General features: G+C 40.8%; 1 protein-coding gene and 1 long non-coding RNA gene across 7 annotated transcripts in view; one reads left to right on the forward strand and one right to left on the reverse strand.

Annotated features, from left to right (window-relative positions):
- Positions 1-6,629: 6,629 nt before the first annotated feature.
- OSBP2 (oxysterol binding protein 2) overlaps positions 6,630-13,830 on the reverse strand; it is a 117,035-nt gene continuing 109,834 nt past the window's right edge. For 3 of the 6 annotated variants that reach the window (XM_032471520.1, XM_032471519.1, XM_032471521.1), the window contains 2 exons: positions 9,667-9,893; positions 7,963-9,470 (listed from right to left, as the gene is read on the reverse strand). In XM_032471520.1, the coding sequence (XP_032327411.1) occupies positions 9,325-9,470; positions 9,667-9,893 (373 nt within the window). In that variant the 3' untranslated portion in view covers positions 7,963-9,324. Of the gene's footprint in view, positions 9,471-9,666; positions 9,894-13,830 lie in introns of all 6 variants that reach the window. The other 3 variants (XM_014559329.2, XM_032471517.1, XM_032471518.1) reach the window with 2 other exon arrangements.
- On the forward strand, positions 10,152-12,003 carry LOC116660922. Its single transcript, XR_004316585.1, has 2 exons — positions 10,152-10,223; positions 11,840-12,003. It is a non-coding gene; the product is annotated as an uncharacterized LOC116660922 (long non-coding RNA).

A 13,830-nucleotide genomic window follows, 5' to 3' on the forward strand; every position in this document is an offset into this window, starting at 1 on the left:
CCAGCATCTTGAGCCTCGAGACGGGCGCGCAACGGCGCCTGCGCGGTGAGGTTACTGCACGTGCTCCGCGCCCTGCGCATGCGCCTTGGGAGGCTCGCGAGCCTGCCAAAGGGTCCGAAGCGCGAGTGCCAGCGTCTGCCCCTCAGCGCGGGTGAGGAGAAGGGGAGGTGAGCGAACCCGGGAGTGCGAGGCCCGCCCCGGGGTCCGACGTCGCGTCCTGCGGCCCCACCGCGTGCGGCCAGGCTGGGGCCGGCGGCCGCGGGGTCTCACGTCCCGGGACAGCGGGAGGCTTTGGGACAGGGCAGTGGGGAGGTTGGATTTTGCTCCTGGAGTCTGCGTGTCAAGCCCCGGCTCGGAGGAAACCTTTCACCGCGGCTGTTTTCCAACTTTCTTGGGTCAATACAGGAAAATTTCTTGTAGAGATGCCCCTTAATGGTGTGGTGCTTTTACATCTGCAAGACAGAGGACCTGGAGAGGAAGCCGCGGGTTTTACATTTTAAAATAGCCTCTCCAGGTACCTTCCCCTGACAGACCCGCCCGCTCGCCCTGAGGGCTCGGGTTTAACAGCTGCGCCTCGTTTTCCGCTGGTTTGTCTGTCCGTGGCTTGGTTTATGGTGGTGTTTGAAAGGTTTTGGGGTTTCCTATCGTGCTTGAGAAAATCCTTCCCCCTCTATCCAACCCTTGAGTATTCTCTTACATTTTGTTGCACTGTTTTAAAGTTTTTTTGTGTGTTAATCTCCATTCCCTGTGGAAATTATTTTAGTAGAAGTGGTAGGGCAGGAGTCAAACTTTGGTTTTGGTTTTTCCAGGCGGAACTTCACTTCTGCCAGCGCCATTTATTAAGTGACCCGCCTTGGTTATTACTTATATTACACTGTATGTGGTTTTGGATCTGTTGAGCTTGAGATGACCCTTAAATACAACAATGGAGACACCCTGTTACCAGCTAGACGGACAGGTGATTCCGACGTGAGTGTTGAGCTCCTAGAATCTGGGGGCGTCATCAGCAGATAGATGAGTTTCCCTCACAGTTTTACTTTTTAGAATGTTTTTCCAGGCGACTCTTGGAATTTCTTCTTTCACATGAGATTTAAAAATCACGTTATCCAATTCTCTCCTGTCCCTGCCTCCCCCCCCACCCCCCAATTCCATTGGGGTTTAAATTTTAATTGCATTAAATGTAGATGTAAGTTGTGGGAGGGTTGACATTTTTATGATTTTAAATCTCCCTAGACGCTATGGTTTTTCCATTTGTTTGACTCCTTTTAGATCTTCCAATAAGATTTTATTATTTCTTCATACGGGTTCTAAAACTTTCTCATTTTATTCCTAAATGTCTTGTATTTTTTGTCACTACTGTGGATGAGTTTTTTTTTTTTTTGTCTCTATTCCTGATAGTTAATATAGAGAAAAGCAAATTATTTAATATTGCTTATTTTCTATCATACGAACTCTGGTAGTTTTTAAAAGAAACTTGTATTTTATAGATGAAATGTGCAGATTTGCCAGTATGCCAATTTAACTGCAGAACCTCTGAAACAGTGTTGAATAATTATCGAGGTCTTTCTGATGCGCATGGGCTGAGCAGGATATTGGCTGTTGGTTTTGGTGAACGGCCTTTAAAGTGTGGAAAGACCTTCCTTCTGTTTTTGTTGTCTCGTTTTTTAAACTTGGGGCTTTTGGGATGGAGCTGTGGCTGACCATCTTGTCTGAGTTGAGTGCCAGGGGGCACTAGTTACACAGAATGAAACGTGGGTTGGGAGCCCCCTAACCCTGTCCCCCAACCCTGTCCCCCATTGTCAAAGGCCATTTCAGCATCTATTGCTAAAACCATATGGGCTTTTTCTCCTTTAAGCTGTTTTAATGATTACTTTTATTAGACACTGAGTAACTATGAAATACTGCATCAAATATTTATAGGACTATGCAGTGTACATCTTTCATTTGGTTTAAGAAAATGTATTATTATTAGTTTATAATCCATGTGTGCCCCTCCTGAGCCCTCTCCCCTCTCCTCCTTGCTCAGTGGTAACCACCATTCTGAATTTTGTGTTTATGATGTTTTCTTTGCTCTTTTTATACTTTAACTATCTTGGTTTATATTTCTAAATAATTGCTTGGCCTATTTTTGAACTTAAATGGACATGACATTTTATTTACTGTTCTGCAATTTGCCTGTTAATATTATGTTCCAGAAATTCATCCATGTTGTTGGGTGTAGCTGTAATTTATTCACCTTCCCTACTGTATAGTAGTGCTGCATACTCGACAGTAATGGAAATGAATTACACCTACAGTGGAACATACCACAATTTTTAAAATCCATGTCGCTCTGATTGGCATTTGGGTTGTTTGAAAGCTTTTTGTTAATACAGTACATCTGTGGACATTTGTGTTTATGCCTCTGGTTGCATGCATAATACTTGGAGTAGACTGAGTAGACTTGCTGTGTCATAGGTCATGCCCTCTTCAACTTTCCTAAGTAATACCAGATTGTTTTCAGAAGCAGTTGTATCAATTTATATGCTCATTGGCACTAAGTGCTTCATTTCTCTGCTTGCTCACCCACACTTGATACTGCTAGACTTGATTTGTTTTTTGCCAGTCTGATGGGTGTGTAGTGTTAACTCATTGTGGTTTAATCTGCATTTCTCTGATTTCTGATGGGGTTAGGCATCTTTTGATAAAGTGTTTGCTCAAGCCTTTTGCCCATTTTCCTTCTTGTAACTTGTTTAAGAAATCCTTCCCTATCCTGAGGTCATAAAGATACTTTTTATATTGTCTTCTAAAGAGTGTATAGTTTTGTCTTTCACATATAGATCTTTAATCCATCTGGAACTGACCTTTGTGTATGGTGTGAAGTAGAGCTCCAGGTCCTTTCTTCTTCCTTCCCTTCTTCCTGATCGTCCTTACACCTCTTATTGAAAAGTCTTACCTTTCTCCATTAATCTACAGTGTTACCCCTCTTGTATATCAAATGTTCATATATGTATGAATCTGTTTCTGGATTTTTATTCAGTTACATTTGTCTGTTGTCTCTCTACACACTAACTTAATTATAGTTTTATAGTAAGTTTTGCTACCTAGTAGAGCTGATCCTACCACTTTTTCTGCTTCAAGAGCATCTTGAATATTCTTGATCCTTTGCATTTCATATGAATTTTAGAATCATTTTATCAAGCTCCATGGGAAAACCTATACGGGGTTTCATTCGAATTGACTGTATGTTATCAGTTTGAGAAAAATTGGTATCGTTGTAAGTCTTCCAAATCATGAAAATGGTATAACTCTCCATTAATTTAGATCTTTCTTTAGTGTCTTTCATGGCAATTTTATCTTTAGAGGTCTTGTGTGTCCTTTGCTACATGTATCCTAGGTATCTGATGATATTTGATGCTATCGTAAATGGTATTTTTTAAAAGTTAATTTTCTGACATTTTGTTGCTAGCTTGTAAAAATGTAATTGATTTTTATATATTGACTATTCTAATTTATCTCCTGATTCTTTTGGATTTTCTTTGATATATTGTTTGTGAGCAGTGATAATTTTGTCAGTTCTCATACCTCATGTATTTTTCTTGCCTTATTGCATTGGCTAGGATTGCCAATAGAGTGTTGAATGCAGAGTGTGAAAGTGGGTATCCTTTTTTGTTCCCTGTCTCACAGAGAAAGCTTTTTTTTTTTTTTCGTAGGTATCATTCATCAGATTAAATTTCTTTCTATTCCTATATTTAAGCATTTTTTTCTTTTAAATATCACAGATGCATGTTGAATTTCATCTCAAGTATTTTCTGCATCCATTGAGATGACCATTCAGTGTTCTCCTTTAATTTGTTACTGTGGTTAATTGCATTGGTTAGTTTTTCTTAAGGTAAACCAACCGTGCACTTCTGGAATGATTTTTCTGTATTGCTAGATTTGTTAATATTTTGTTTTGAATTGTACCAGCATGTGAGTGACACTAGTTTGTGATTTTCCTCTCTTACACTGTCCTTGTTGGGTTTTGGTAACTAGATTATACTAGCCTCAAAAAACAGGGACAGTTTCTGTAAGATTGGTTATTCCTTGGTCAGCTGTGTCTGGAGTTTGGTGTATATATGTGAGGGGAGGTTTTTTAACTGACTGAATTTAAAAAAAAATGGTTATACTATTATTCAGGCTCTTCTAATTTTTGAGTCAGTTTTAAGTTATATTTTTCTAGAGTTTATCTCAGTTTTCAAAGGTATTGTCACACAGTTGTTATAATATCCCTAAAATACCTGTAGCATCTGTATCTATGTCCTCTTTTCATTCCAAGTATTGTTTTTTGGGTTCATGCATTTCCTCCTTCCTTCTGTTTTCCTTATCAGTAAAGTTTGTCAGTTTTATTTTTTTCTAAGAATCAACCTCAGCTACCTTGGTCCTTTCTATTATGTTTGTTTTCTCGTTCACTAATTTCTAATCATTATTTCCTTACTTTCCTTTCTTTGAGTTTATCCTAATATTCGTTTCCCTACTCAAATTGGATGTTTAGCTTATTATTTTTTGGCCTTTTTCTTTTACAACATGAGCTTTCAAGACTATAAATTTCCCTCTAAGTACAGCTTTATTTGTATCCTGTAAGTTTAGATATATAATATTTTAAGTTTTAATTGTATTTTCTGGTTTTTGTTTTCTTTTTTGATCCATGAGTTTTTTTAAAAGTGTATTTCTTAATGTTCAAACATGGTTATTTTTTCTAATTTTCTTTTTGTTACTGATTTTTAACTATCTTTGTTGTCATCTGAGAATGTGGCCTATATATACCAGTCCTTTGAAATTTGCTGAGGCTTTATGACTGGCCTAAGTATGTGGCTAATATTCATAAATTTTCTGTGAATTTCAAAAATATGTATTTTGCTCTTAGGTATAATTCCCTGTATGTACCTATTACAACAAGTTTACTTTTGATTCTTTTTTTGGGGGGGTAGGTGATTAGGTTTATTTATCTTAAATGGAGGTACTGGGGGTTGAACCCAGGACCTCATGCATGCTAAGTGTGCACTCTACCACTAAGCTATACCCTCTCCTCCTATTACACCAAGTTTGTGTTGTTTGAACCCTTGCTGATAGTGTTTGAGCTCTCATTACTGGGAGAGAGATGTTAAAATCTTCCATTACGATTGTGTATTTATCTATTTCTCCTTGTGATTGTGTCCATTTTACTTTATTTTGAGATGTTATTAGATGCATATGAGTTTTAGAACTTCATAAATTTTACTTTTCATCATTATAAAGTGTTTTTTTTAATCTCTTGAAGTTGACATCTAGTAATATTTTTTGCCTCATAATCTGTCTTGTCTGTATAGTTATGTTTTAGGTGTTTTCTTATAAATAGCATATAACTGGATTTTTTAAAATATTTTCCATTCTTACTCAAAGCATTTAACTTACTTAAATTTTGTGTAATTATTGATGCATTGGTTACTGACTTATTTCCATATTCCTACTTTGTAAATTTTATTCCACTTTATCTGCACTCCTTTTTCCTTTCCTGCTTTCTTTTAGATTGACTGAAAATTTCTCCCCGCATACAGTGTTTTTCCTCTGTTCTGGAAGTTTAGTATTCTCATTCCTCCATACATTTTACATAATCCTTAACTCATCAAAGTCTAACTCCACAAATCACTTAATATTGTTTCAATAAATTTTTGTTAGTCTTCATTTTTCTTTCATTCCTGAACGATATTTTTGTTGGGAATACTAACATTTTCTCCTCTACTTTGGAGATATTTTATTGTCTTCTGACTTTCTCTGGAGGCCAGAAGACAGTGAATTCCCAATCTAATCAATGCTCTCTCAAGGCAAATTTGGTTCCTTGTAAGATTTTGTGGTTTTTAAAGGTCTTGCATTTTCACTATATTGTATTTAGCTGTAGATATCTTTTTATTTACCTTTACTAGGATTTGTTGGGATTGAGTCTGTATACTGGTATTTCTTGTCAAAAAGCTAATTTTTTAGTCATTAACTCTTCAAAGATTGCTTGTGCTCCATTTTGACTAGACACACTTGGCATCTTTTCACTGCATCCTTGTCTCTTCTCTTTTATATTTTTCACCTCTGTGTGTCTGTGTTGCTTTCTGGATGCTTAACACAGATCTCACTTCCATGCCTCTAATACTCTCCTCGTTGTATAATCTGATATTTATTATTTTTAGTGATTTTTTTTTCAATTTCTGCAAGTTCTTTAGTATTTTTTGAATGCTTTTTACTCATTTGCAAGCCACTCTTCTGTTTCTAGATATATATTAAAATGTACTTATTTTACACTGTGTCTGCCAATTTCTCTGTATCAAGGGGTTTTATGTTATGCAAGATTCTGCTGTAATTTCTGTTGGCCATTGTTCATGGGCCAATTTGTCGTGTTTCCTTGTATCTCTGGAGATACTATACTGTGAGCTGCTGGTTTTCCTGGCAGCTTCACATCTGGGGTTCTGTAAGGCCTGGAGTGAAGGGGAGAGCCTCCAGAGAGGATCTGTTTGTTTCTCTCATGTGACTAGAGACAGACATTGCCAATTTGGGGCCAAGCTATATTCTCTACTAGAGCTTTTATTGGACCACCCTGATAGTATGTATTTGGGCTGTGAAATCAAATGAGGGTCTGCTTCTGATTACAAATTCTTAGTTTTTTTTTTTTTTTCTGCTCTGCTTAGGACTAGCCTTTAAGACAAGCAATTTTCCTTGTATTCGATTATTGATTCACCATTATATTGAAGGTATAGCCCTTGGGGGCCCAGCTTTAGGGAGGACATGTACTGATGCCCTACATCAGGCAGGCCATTTGAGGCTATGAAAACTTAGTTAGGCTCAGTGGGCTCAGTAAATGGCTATGAGAAGCAGACTTGGGGACTTGTATCTCCCCAGGTTTCCACATCCACTTAATTTTTGGCCTAGGTATTCCTTATATTCATTCCAGCTCATGGATGCATTTAAGGTATTTTAAAATTTTTATCCAGCATGTCTAGTTTTCCACGAAGGATGATAATACAGGCACCTAGTCTACCATTGCCAGAAAAAGAAACCCCTCTTGAACTGTTTGGTAAAATGAATGATTTACAACTAAAAGCTTCCCAACTTTGACCCATTCTGGCATTTCTGTGTAAACCCAACTTGGGCATGGGTTTACCAGTGTGAGGTATCAGCTTTTTGTATATGGCTGAATTCTATTTGCTGTTGTCATATTTGGATATATGAAAGTTCTGTTCTTATTTTCCATTCCCTCCCCTGGCAGATCCCCTCTCCACTGCCTCATGGGTCAGGGCCATCCTGGGGGTGACCCCTCCCGCCTTTCTCTCCAGTGAGAGCTGCCCCCCAGCACCTCTGCCAGGACTCACCGGTGTCTGCCTGCCTCCCCACAGATGGGAAAGCAAGCACCTGGAAAGGAAGGAGTTTTGCGGAGCCAACCTTGGATCCCACAGCACTGGGGTGTCAGGATAGATGGTTAGAGCCTGGCTCTGATTCCCCTGTGGTGCCTGCCCCACTCCATCCTCTCTCCTGGAAGTGCTGGCACTGGGAGGAGGACCTGCTGGGCCAGACCAGCCACCCTTGGCTGGGTCCTAGGAGCTACTGACCCAAGTTGCTTGGCAACCTGGGGCAACAGAAGTGGCCCAGGTCATAGTTGTTGGGCAACCCTAGAACTCACCAGGGCCAGTGTTCCCTGTGGAGGGTGGTGAGGGCCTTGGCTTGGCCCCAGGCCAAACTGTGACCCTCTGCTAGGTCCTGACTCAGCCTTCGGCAGCCTTCCTGGCCCAGACCCTGTCCCACCATATTTTCCACCCCCACCCCTCCCCATCCAGACCAACCTCCCACTGCTGGCTTCTGGCACTGAGCAGAATAAAGCCCCACACTCCTCCCCCATGCCACCTGTGGGCTGTCACCTGCTCCCCTGTGTCAGCCCTGCTCCACCCAGTTACAGACAGGCTCAGGGACAGGGCCGTGGAAAACTCCAAATCCAAGGTTTTTTATTACTGGTCAGAAGGTGCTCACTCACAAACAGTGCTGAGAAGAGGAACATTGAACAGCTCTGCCGCCCGCCCACCTGCCCTCTCTCCAGTGGGCACCCTAAGGCATTTCACACGTTGGTGTTTTCACTTTTGTTTTTTTATAAAAACAAAGCCAGTTCTGGAGTAGAAAGTAAAACCCTGTGATGGATTTTTCAGGACCAAACAAAAGTGGGAAAGGTTGGAGTGGGGGTCCTGAGGGGCTGGGACAGTGGCCCAGTCCCCCCCCACAGGTGGCAGAAGCCATTGGAAGGGGGTCCAAGGAGAGGGCAGGACACAGCTGATGGGGCCAAACTCAGACAGGAGTGCCCTGTCTTCATCATTTTTGCACTTCTATATACCATACAAATTTAAGCAAAATAGCTATTTTATATATATTTATATATCATAGATATAAATCAGGCAAATAAAGAGTTCAGGGGGTACTGAGATGGGGCACCCCAGAGGCGGGATGCTGAGTCTCTGGTGCCCAGGACACCAGCCCAGGCTGAGCTGAGGGTTGGTTCTTATTGCTGATTTGGGGCATGGTTCTGGGGCAGGAGCACCTGCAGGCTGGGCCTCTGGCCTTTTTGGGGCTGGGGAGCAGCCCCAGCACGGCCAAGGCTAGGCAGGGGCTGTTGCCCTCAAATCCACATGGCTGCTGGGGCTGAGCTCCAGAGACAACTGACTTGTGCTCTCCTGGGCCAGGGCAGCCCCTTGGTTCCCTTTTCTGGGGGGTCCTGGGCTCCTGGAGGGTGGGCAGCTCAGATACAAAGGGCTTTGCTATTTGAGCTACAAAATGCTCCCAACTCAGAGGTGTCTGTCTGGCTTCCTGATGTCTTAAAAAGAAGGGGCTCTTGCCAGGACACTTTTGTGGCAAGAAAGCACACTTAGAAAGTTTTCCACTAAGTGCTGTACTAAAAATATTTACTAAACATCTTCGCTGGAAAGAAATGGAGATCATTTTTTCTAAAAAAGTCAAAAGCAGCTCCCTGGGAGGGACCAGTTCCTCCCTGGGTGGGGCTGGTGACCAGGGCGGGGGCCAGCCTGCCTGAGTTGTGGAAACTGGAATTGTGGTAACTGGAGCAGCGGTTCGGATGGGGCCCGAGTCTATAGTGAAGGGGTGTGGGAGACCCGGGGCACCTGGGGGCTGGAGAGAACCCGGGTCAGCATTTCCTCCTTCCAAGGCAGGAGCCCCAAAAATGTGTTATTTAAAAAAAAGGAGAAGAAAAAGGTGGAGTGGGAGGGCGGGTGAGTACTAAATTGAGTGCTTTAAATAAAAGGTGGACTAGGCTGTGCAGGCGCCTGTATTTGCAGGAGGGGGCGCTCAGAAGATGTTGGGGCACATGTGCCAGTCCTGCTTCTCCTTAGCCTCCCAGTAGCCGCCCTTGTACATGCAGGCCGTCTCCCCGGTCAGCGGGTCCAGCCTCTTCTCGAACCACAGCGGCATGTACACTTCGGCCTCCTTCTCTGCTGGAGGAACAGTGGGCTGGTGGGCGGAGGGCCTGCCTCCTCCCAGCGCCCCAGAAATCCACTCCCTGTCCCTTCTCCCGCTGGCACCCCTCCTTGCCCCCAGGCAGGGCACCCCTTCCCAGTCCCTAGGAGACCCTTGTCCCCCCTCTCACTGGCCCCACTCCTCGCTCCTGGGGTCCCCCCATCCCCTCCTCACCTTCCTCCGCGCCACAGCCCCGCGCGCAGGCCTCCAGCCGCCGGCGCCGGTTTAGGCGCTGCTTCTCCTCCAGCCGCTGCTTCTCCGTGTTGGCCTCGTCCCAGTGGCCCTTCTCCATCAGCCGCTGGTCCGGCCGCAGGCGGCTGTCAGTGGGCGCCACGCCCTCCTCGTGTTCGTTGAGGGTCAGGGCCAGCTCCGAGAAGTAGTACATGTTCTCTGCGTTCTCCCTGCGGTGGCCCCGCTGCGTGAGGTCCAGCCGCCCTCCGTCCCTCCCCATCCCGTGTGTCCCTCCACCCCTGCAGACCGGCTGGGGCGCCCACGTCGCCCCTTCCTCCCCGCGCCTCACAGTCTCGCTCCACCGACCTGCATCTGTTTTGTTACTCCTGTCTGTTTTGTCATACTCTTCTGGGAATTTGCCACTTTCGTCCAATTTTTCATATTTATCAGCCAGAAGTGTCTCATAATGTCATTATTGTTGCTTTAATGTGTGACAGCAGCGTCCTTTTCGCGTCTGTGATGTTGGTCTTACGCGCCTTCTCTACTCACTCATAGCAGAGGTTTGTCCGTTTCCTTCATTGGCTGAAGATGGAGCTTTGCTGATCCTATTTTAGATTTTTCTGCACTATTGATTTTGCTTGTATAGTCTTCCTTTTACTTTGTTGGACTTTCTTTTGCTGCTCCTTTTCTAACTTCTTGGGGTGGATGCTTAGCTCCATATTTCTCTGTGTTTCTTTTCTAATATGTGCATTTCAAGGCTACAGATTTCCCTCCAACTACTGAATCCCACTGTTTTTGATGTGTATTATTTTCATTATCATGCAGTTATATTTTCCAATTTTCATTATACCTTCTTTGTCCTATGGATTAATTAGAGGTATATTTCTTAAGTTTAAAAATACATGAAGATTTTTCTCATCTTTATTTCCAGCATAATTGCCTTGAAGGCACAGTATACTTGGTGTAATTTCAGTTCTTTGAAACTTGCTTTATGGCCCAGTACATGGTCAGTTTCTGAAAATGTTCCACATGTAATCAAAGAGCCTGCGTATTCTACAGTTGTTGAGTGTCCTGAAGGTTCTGTTGTTCAAACTTGTCCTGACTTTTTTTTTCCCTCTGCTCTCCATTATTAAAAGAAGTATATTAATGGGGAAGGTATATAGCTCAAGTGGTAGAGTGCATGCTCATCATGCATGAGGTCCTAGGTTCAATCCCCAGTACCTCCTCTAAAAAAATAAGTAAGTAAACCTAATTACTCCCCCCCCTCAAAAGAGGTATACTAAAATCTCCCACTTTGGTTGTAAACTAGTCCATTTTTCCTTATATTTCCATCAACTTTGCTGTATATATTTTGAGTAATTAGATACAGGGTATATTCAAACTGAAAACATCTTCCTGGTGAACTGAACCTTTATCATTGTGTCCCTCTTTGGTCTTTTTGTTTTAAAGTCTGTGTTGTGATATCATTACAACTGCAGGCAGCTTTTGCTTGGTTAATTTTTCTATGTATACATTTCTTCTTCCATCCTTTTATTCCAATCTATTTCCTTATTTAGATGTGTTTCTTGTAAACCACATATAGTTGGATTTAAAAAACTTTGAAAGCTTATAATGGGAACACTTAATGTAATTCCTGATATGTTGGATTTAAATCTACTAGCTTATTTTTTTTCTTTTCATATTGTCGCTTTTTTGGACCTCAGGTGCACAGTTTTGGATTAGTCATACTACTTGGTACATTGGTCTTGGCATGGCCTGCTTATATTAATGCAACCTTGGCACCTGAACAAAAGATAGAGAATCCTGACAAAACCTACATCTAACCATCATCCATCCCCTACTCAGGTTCATCAGTCCTTTGCTTTCCGTTTAATATAGTTTTGTCGCATCTTTAAGTAGTCTTAAGTGTGTGTGTATTAATATACATATATTTTATGTTTTTAACTGTATTAAAAAGAAAATCCTGATCTATGTAACTTTGTAGGAGTTGCTTTTTAAAACAATATTATATTGCTAAAATTGACCTATATTTCATCTTGCTGTGGTTCATTTGTTTTCAACTACAGTAAATATTGTCTTGATTGAATATACTGCAATTATTCATCCAATAAATTTGGGTTGTTTCCAAGTTTTTGCTTTGGGGCAATCTGACACGTTTCCTGTTGTGCATTTTTAGGAACTTCTCATGAGCCCACACCTCGCCACAGAGTATGTGCTGTTCTTTAGGAGCAGAGGCCACACTGCTTTCCAGTGATGTATAAGAGATACTGTGGATCTACGTCTTTGTCAAACTTGACAGTACCAGACTTCATTTTTTTGAATCAAATGAAGGTAAAACTGGATCTCATTGTGGTTTTGATTTGTATTTCCCCGAGTACTGATGATGCTGATCATTTCCATCTGATGACTGGCCATATGCGTTTCTTCTTCTGTGAAATTCTTGTTCATGACTCTTGCACATTTCCCACTGGATTGTTTTGCTTTATTCATTAGAAGTCTTTATTCTTTTTTAATTATTATTTTTAGTTGGGGTAGAATACTTCTTATGTATTTCTTAAGTATATTTTTATTGAAGTATAGTCAGTTTACAATGTTGTGTCAGTTTCTGGTGTACAGCATAATACTTCAGTCACATAGGAACATACATATATTCGTTTTCATATTCTTTTTCACCATAAGTTACTGCAAGATATTGAATATAGTTCCGTGTGCTATATAGTATAAAATTGTTGTTTATCTATTTTATATATATTAGTATCTGCAAATCTCAAACTCCCAATTTATCCCTTCCCTCCCCTTTCCAACCTGGTAACCCTAAGTTTGTTTTCTATGTCTGTGAGTCTGTTTCTGTTTTGTAAATAAGTTCATTTCTTCCTTTCTTCCTTTCTAAATTCCACATACAAGTGATATCATATTATATTTTTCTCTTTCTGGCTTACTTCACCTAGAATGACACTCTCCAGGTCCATCCATGTTGCTGCAAATGGCATTATTTTATTATTTTTTGTGGCTGAGTAGTATTCCATTGTATAAATATATCACAGCTTCTTTATCCAGTCATGTTGATGGATATGTAGGTTGTTTCTATGTCTTGGTTGTTGTAAATAGTGCTTCTATGAACATTGGGGTGCATGTGTCTTTTTGAATTAAGGTTCAAATTAAGGTCCTGGATATATGCCCAGGAGTGGGATTGCTGGATCATATGGTAAGTCTATTTTTAGTTTTTTAAGGAATCTCCATACTGTTTTTCATAATGGCTGCATTAAACTACATTCCCACAGTGTAGGAGGGTTCCATTTTCTCCACACCCTCTCCAGCATTTATTGTTCGTGAACTTTTGAATGATGGCCATTCTGACTGGTGTGAGGTGATACCTCATACTTTTGATTTGCATTTCTCTGATAATTAGTGATATTCAGCATTTCTTCATGTGCCTATTGGCCATTTGTATGTCTTCACTGGAGAAATGCTTGTTTACTTCTGCCCATTTTTGGATTGGGTTGTTTGTTTTTTTCTTATTAAGTTGTATAAGCTGTTTATATATTCTGGAGATTATGTCCTTGCCAGTCTCATCTTTTGCAAGTATTTTCTCCCATTCTGAAGGTTGTCTTTTTCTTTTGCTTATGGTTTCCTTTGCTGTGCAAAAGCTTATAAGCTTAATTAGGTCCCATTTGTTTATTTTTGCTTTTATTTCTATTGCTTGGGTAGACTGCCCTAGGAAAGCATTGCTGAGATTTATGTCAGATAATGTTTTTGCCTGTGTTTTCTTCTAAGAGGTTTATAGTGTCTTGTCTTATGTTTAAGTCTTTAAGCCATTTTGAGTTTATTTTTGTGTATGGTGTAGGGAGTACATGATTTACATCTTTTTTTTTTTATTTACATCTTTTTATGTATTCTTAATATACTAATCCTTTGTCAGGTGTAAATATCATGATTACCCTCTCTAAATTTATATATTGTCTTTTTGCTTTCTCTAAATTGTCTTTTAATAAGCAAAATTTCTTTTAATGAACAAAAGTATTTTAATTGAACTGCATCAGTTTTTTTTCCATTATTTAAGATATATTTGCTTAAGTTCTAAAAGATACTGTGTTTTCTACTTAGAGTTTAACTCACTGTCTAAGAGCTAGTCAAATCTAGTACTTATTGTAAGACCTTTATTTGGAG

The sequence above is a fragment of the Camelus ferus genome, chromosome 32 (genome assembly GCF_009834535.1).
Source record: "Camelus ferus isolate YT-003-E chromosome 32, BCGSAC_Cfer_1.0, whole genome shotgun sequence".
Lineage (NCBI taxonomy): Eukaryota > Metazoa > Chordata > Mammalia > Artiodactyla > Camelidae > Camelus > Camelus ferus.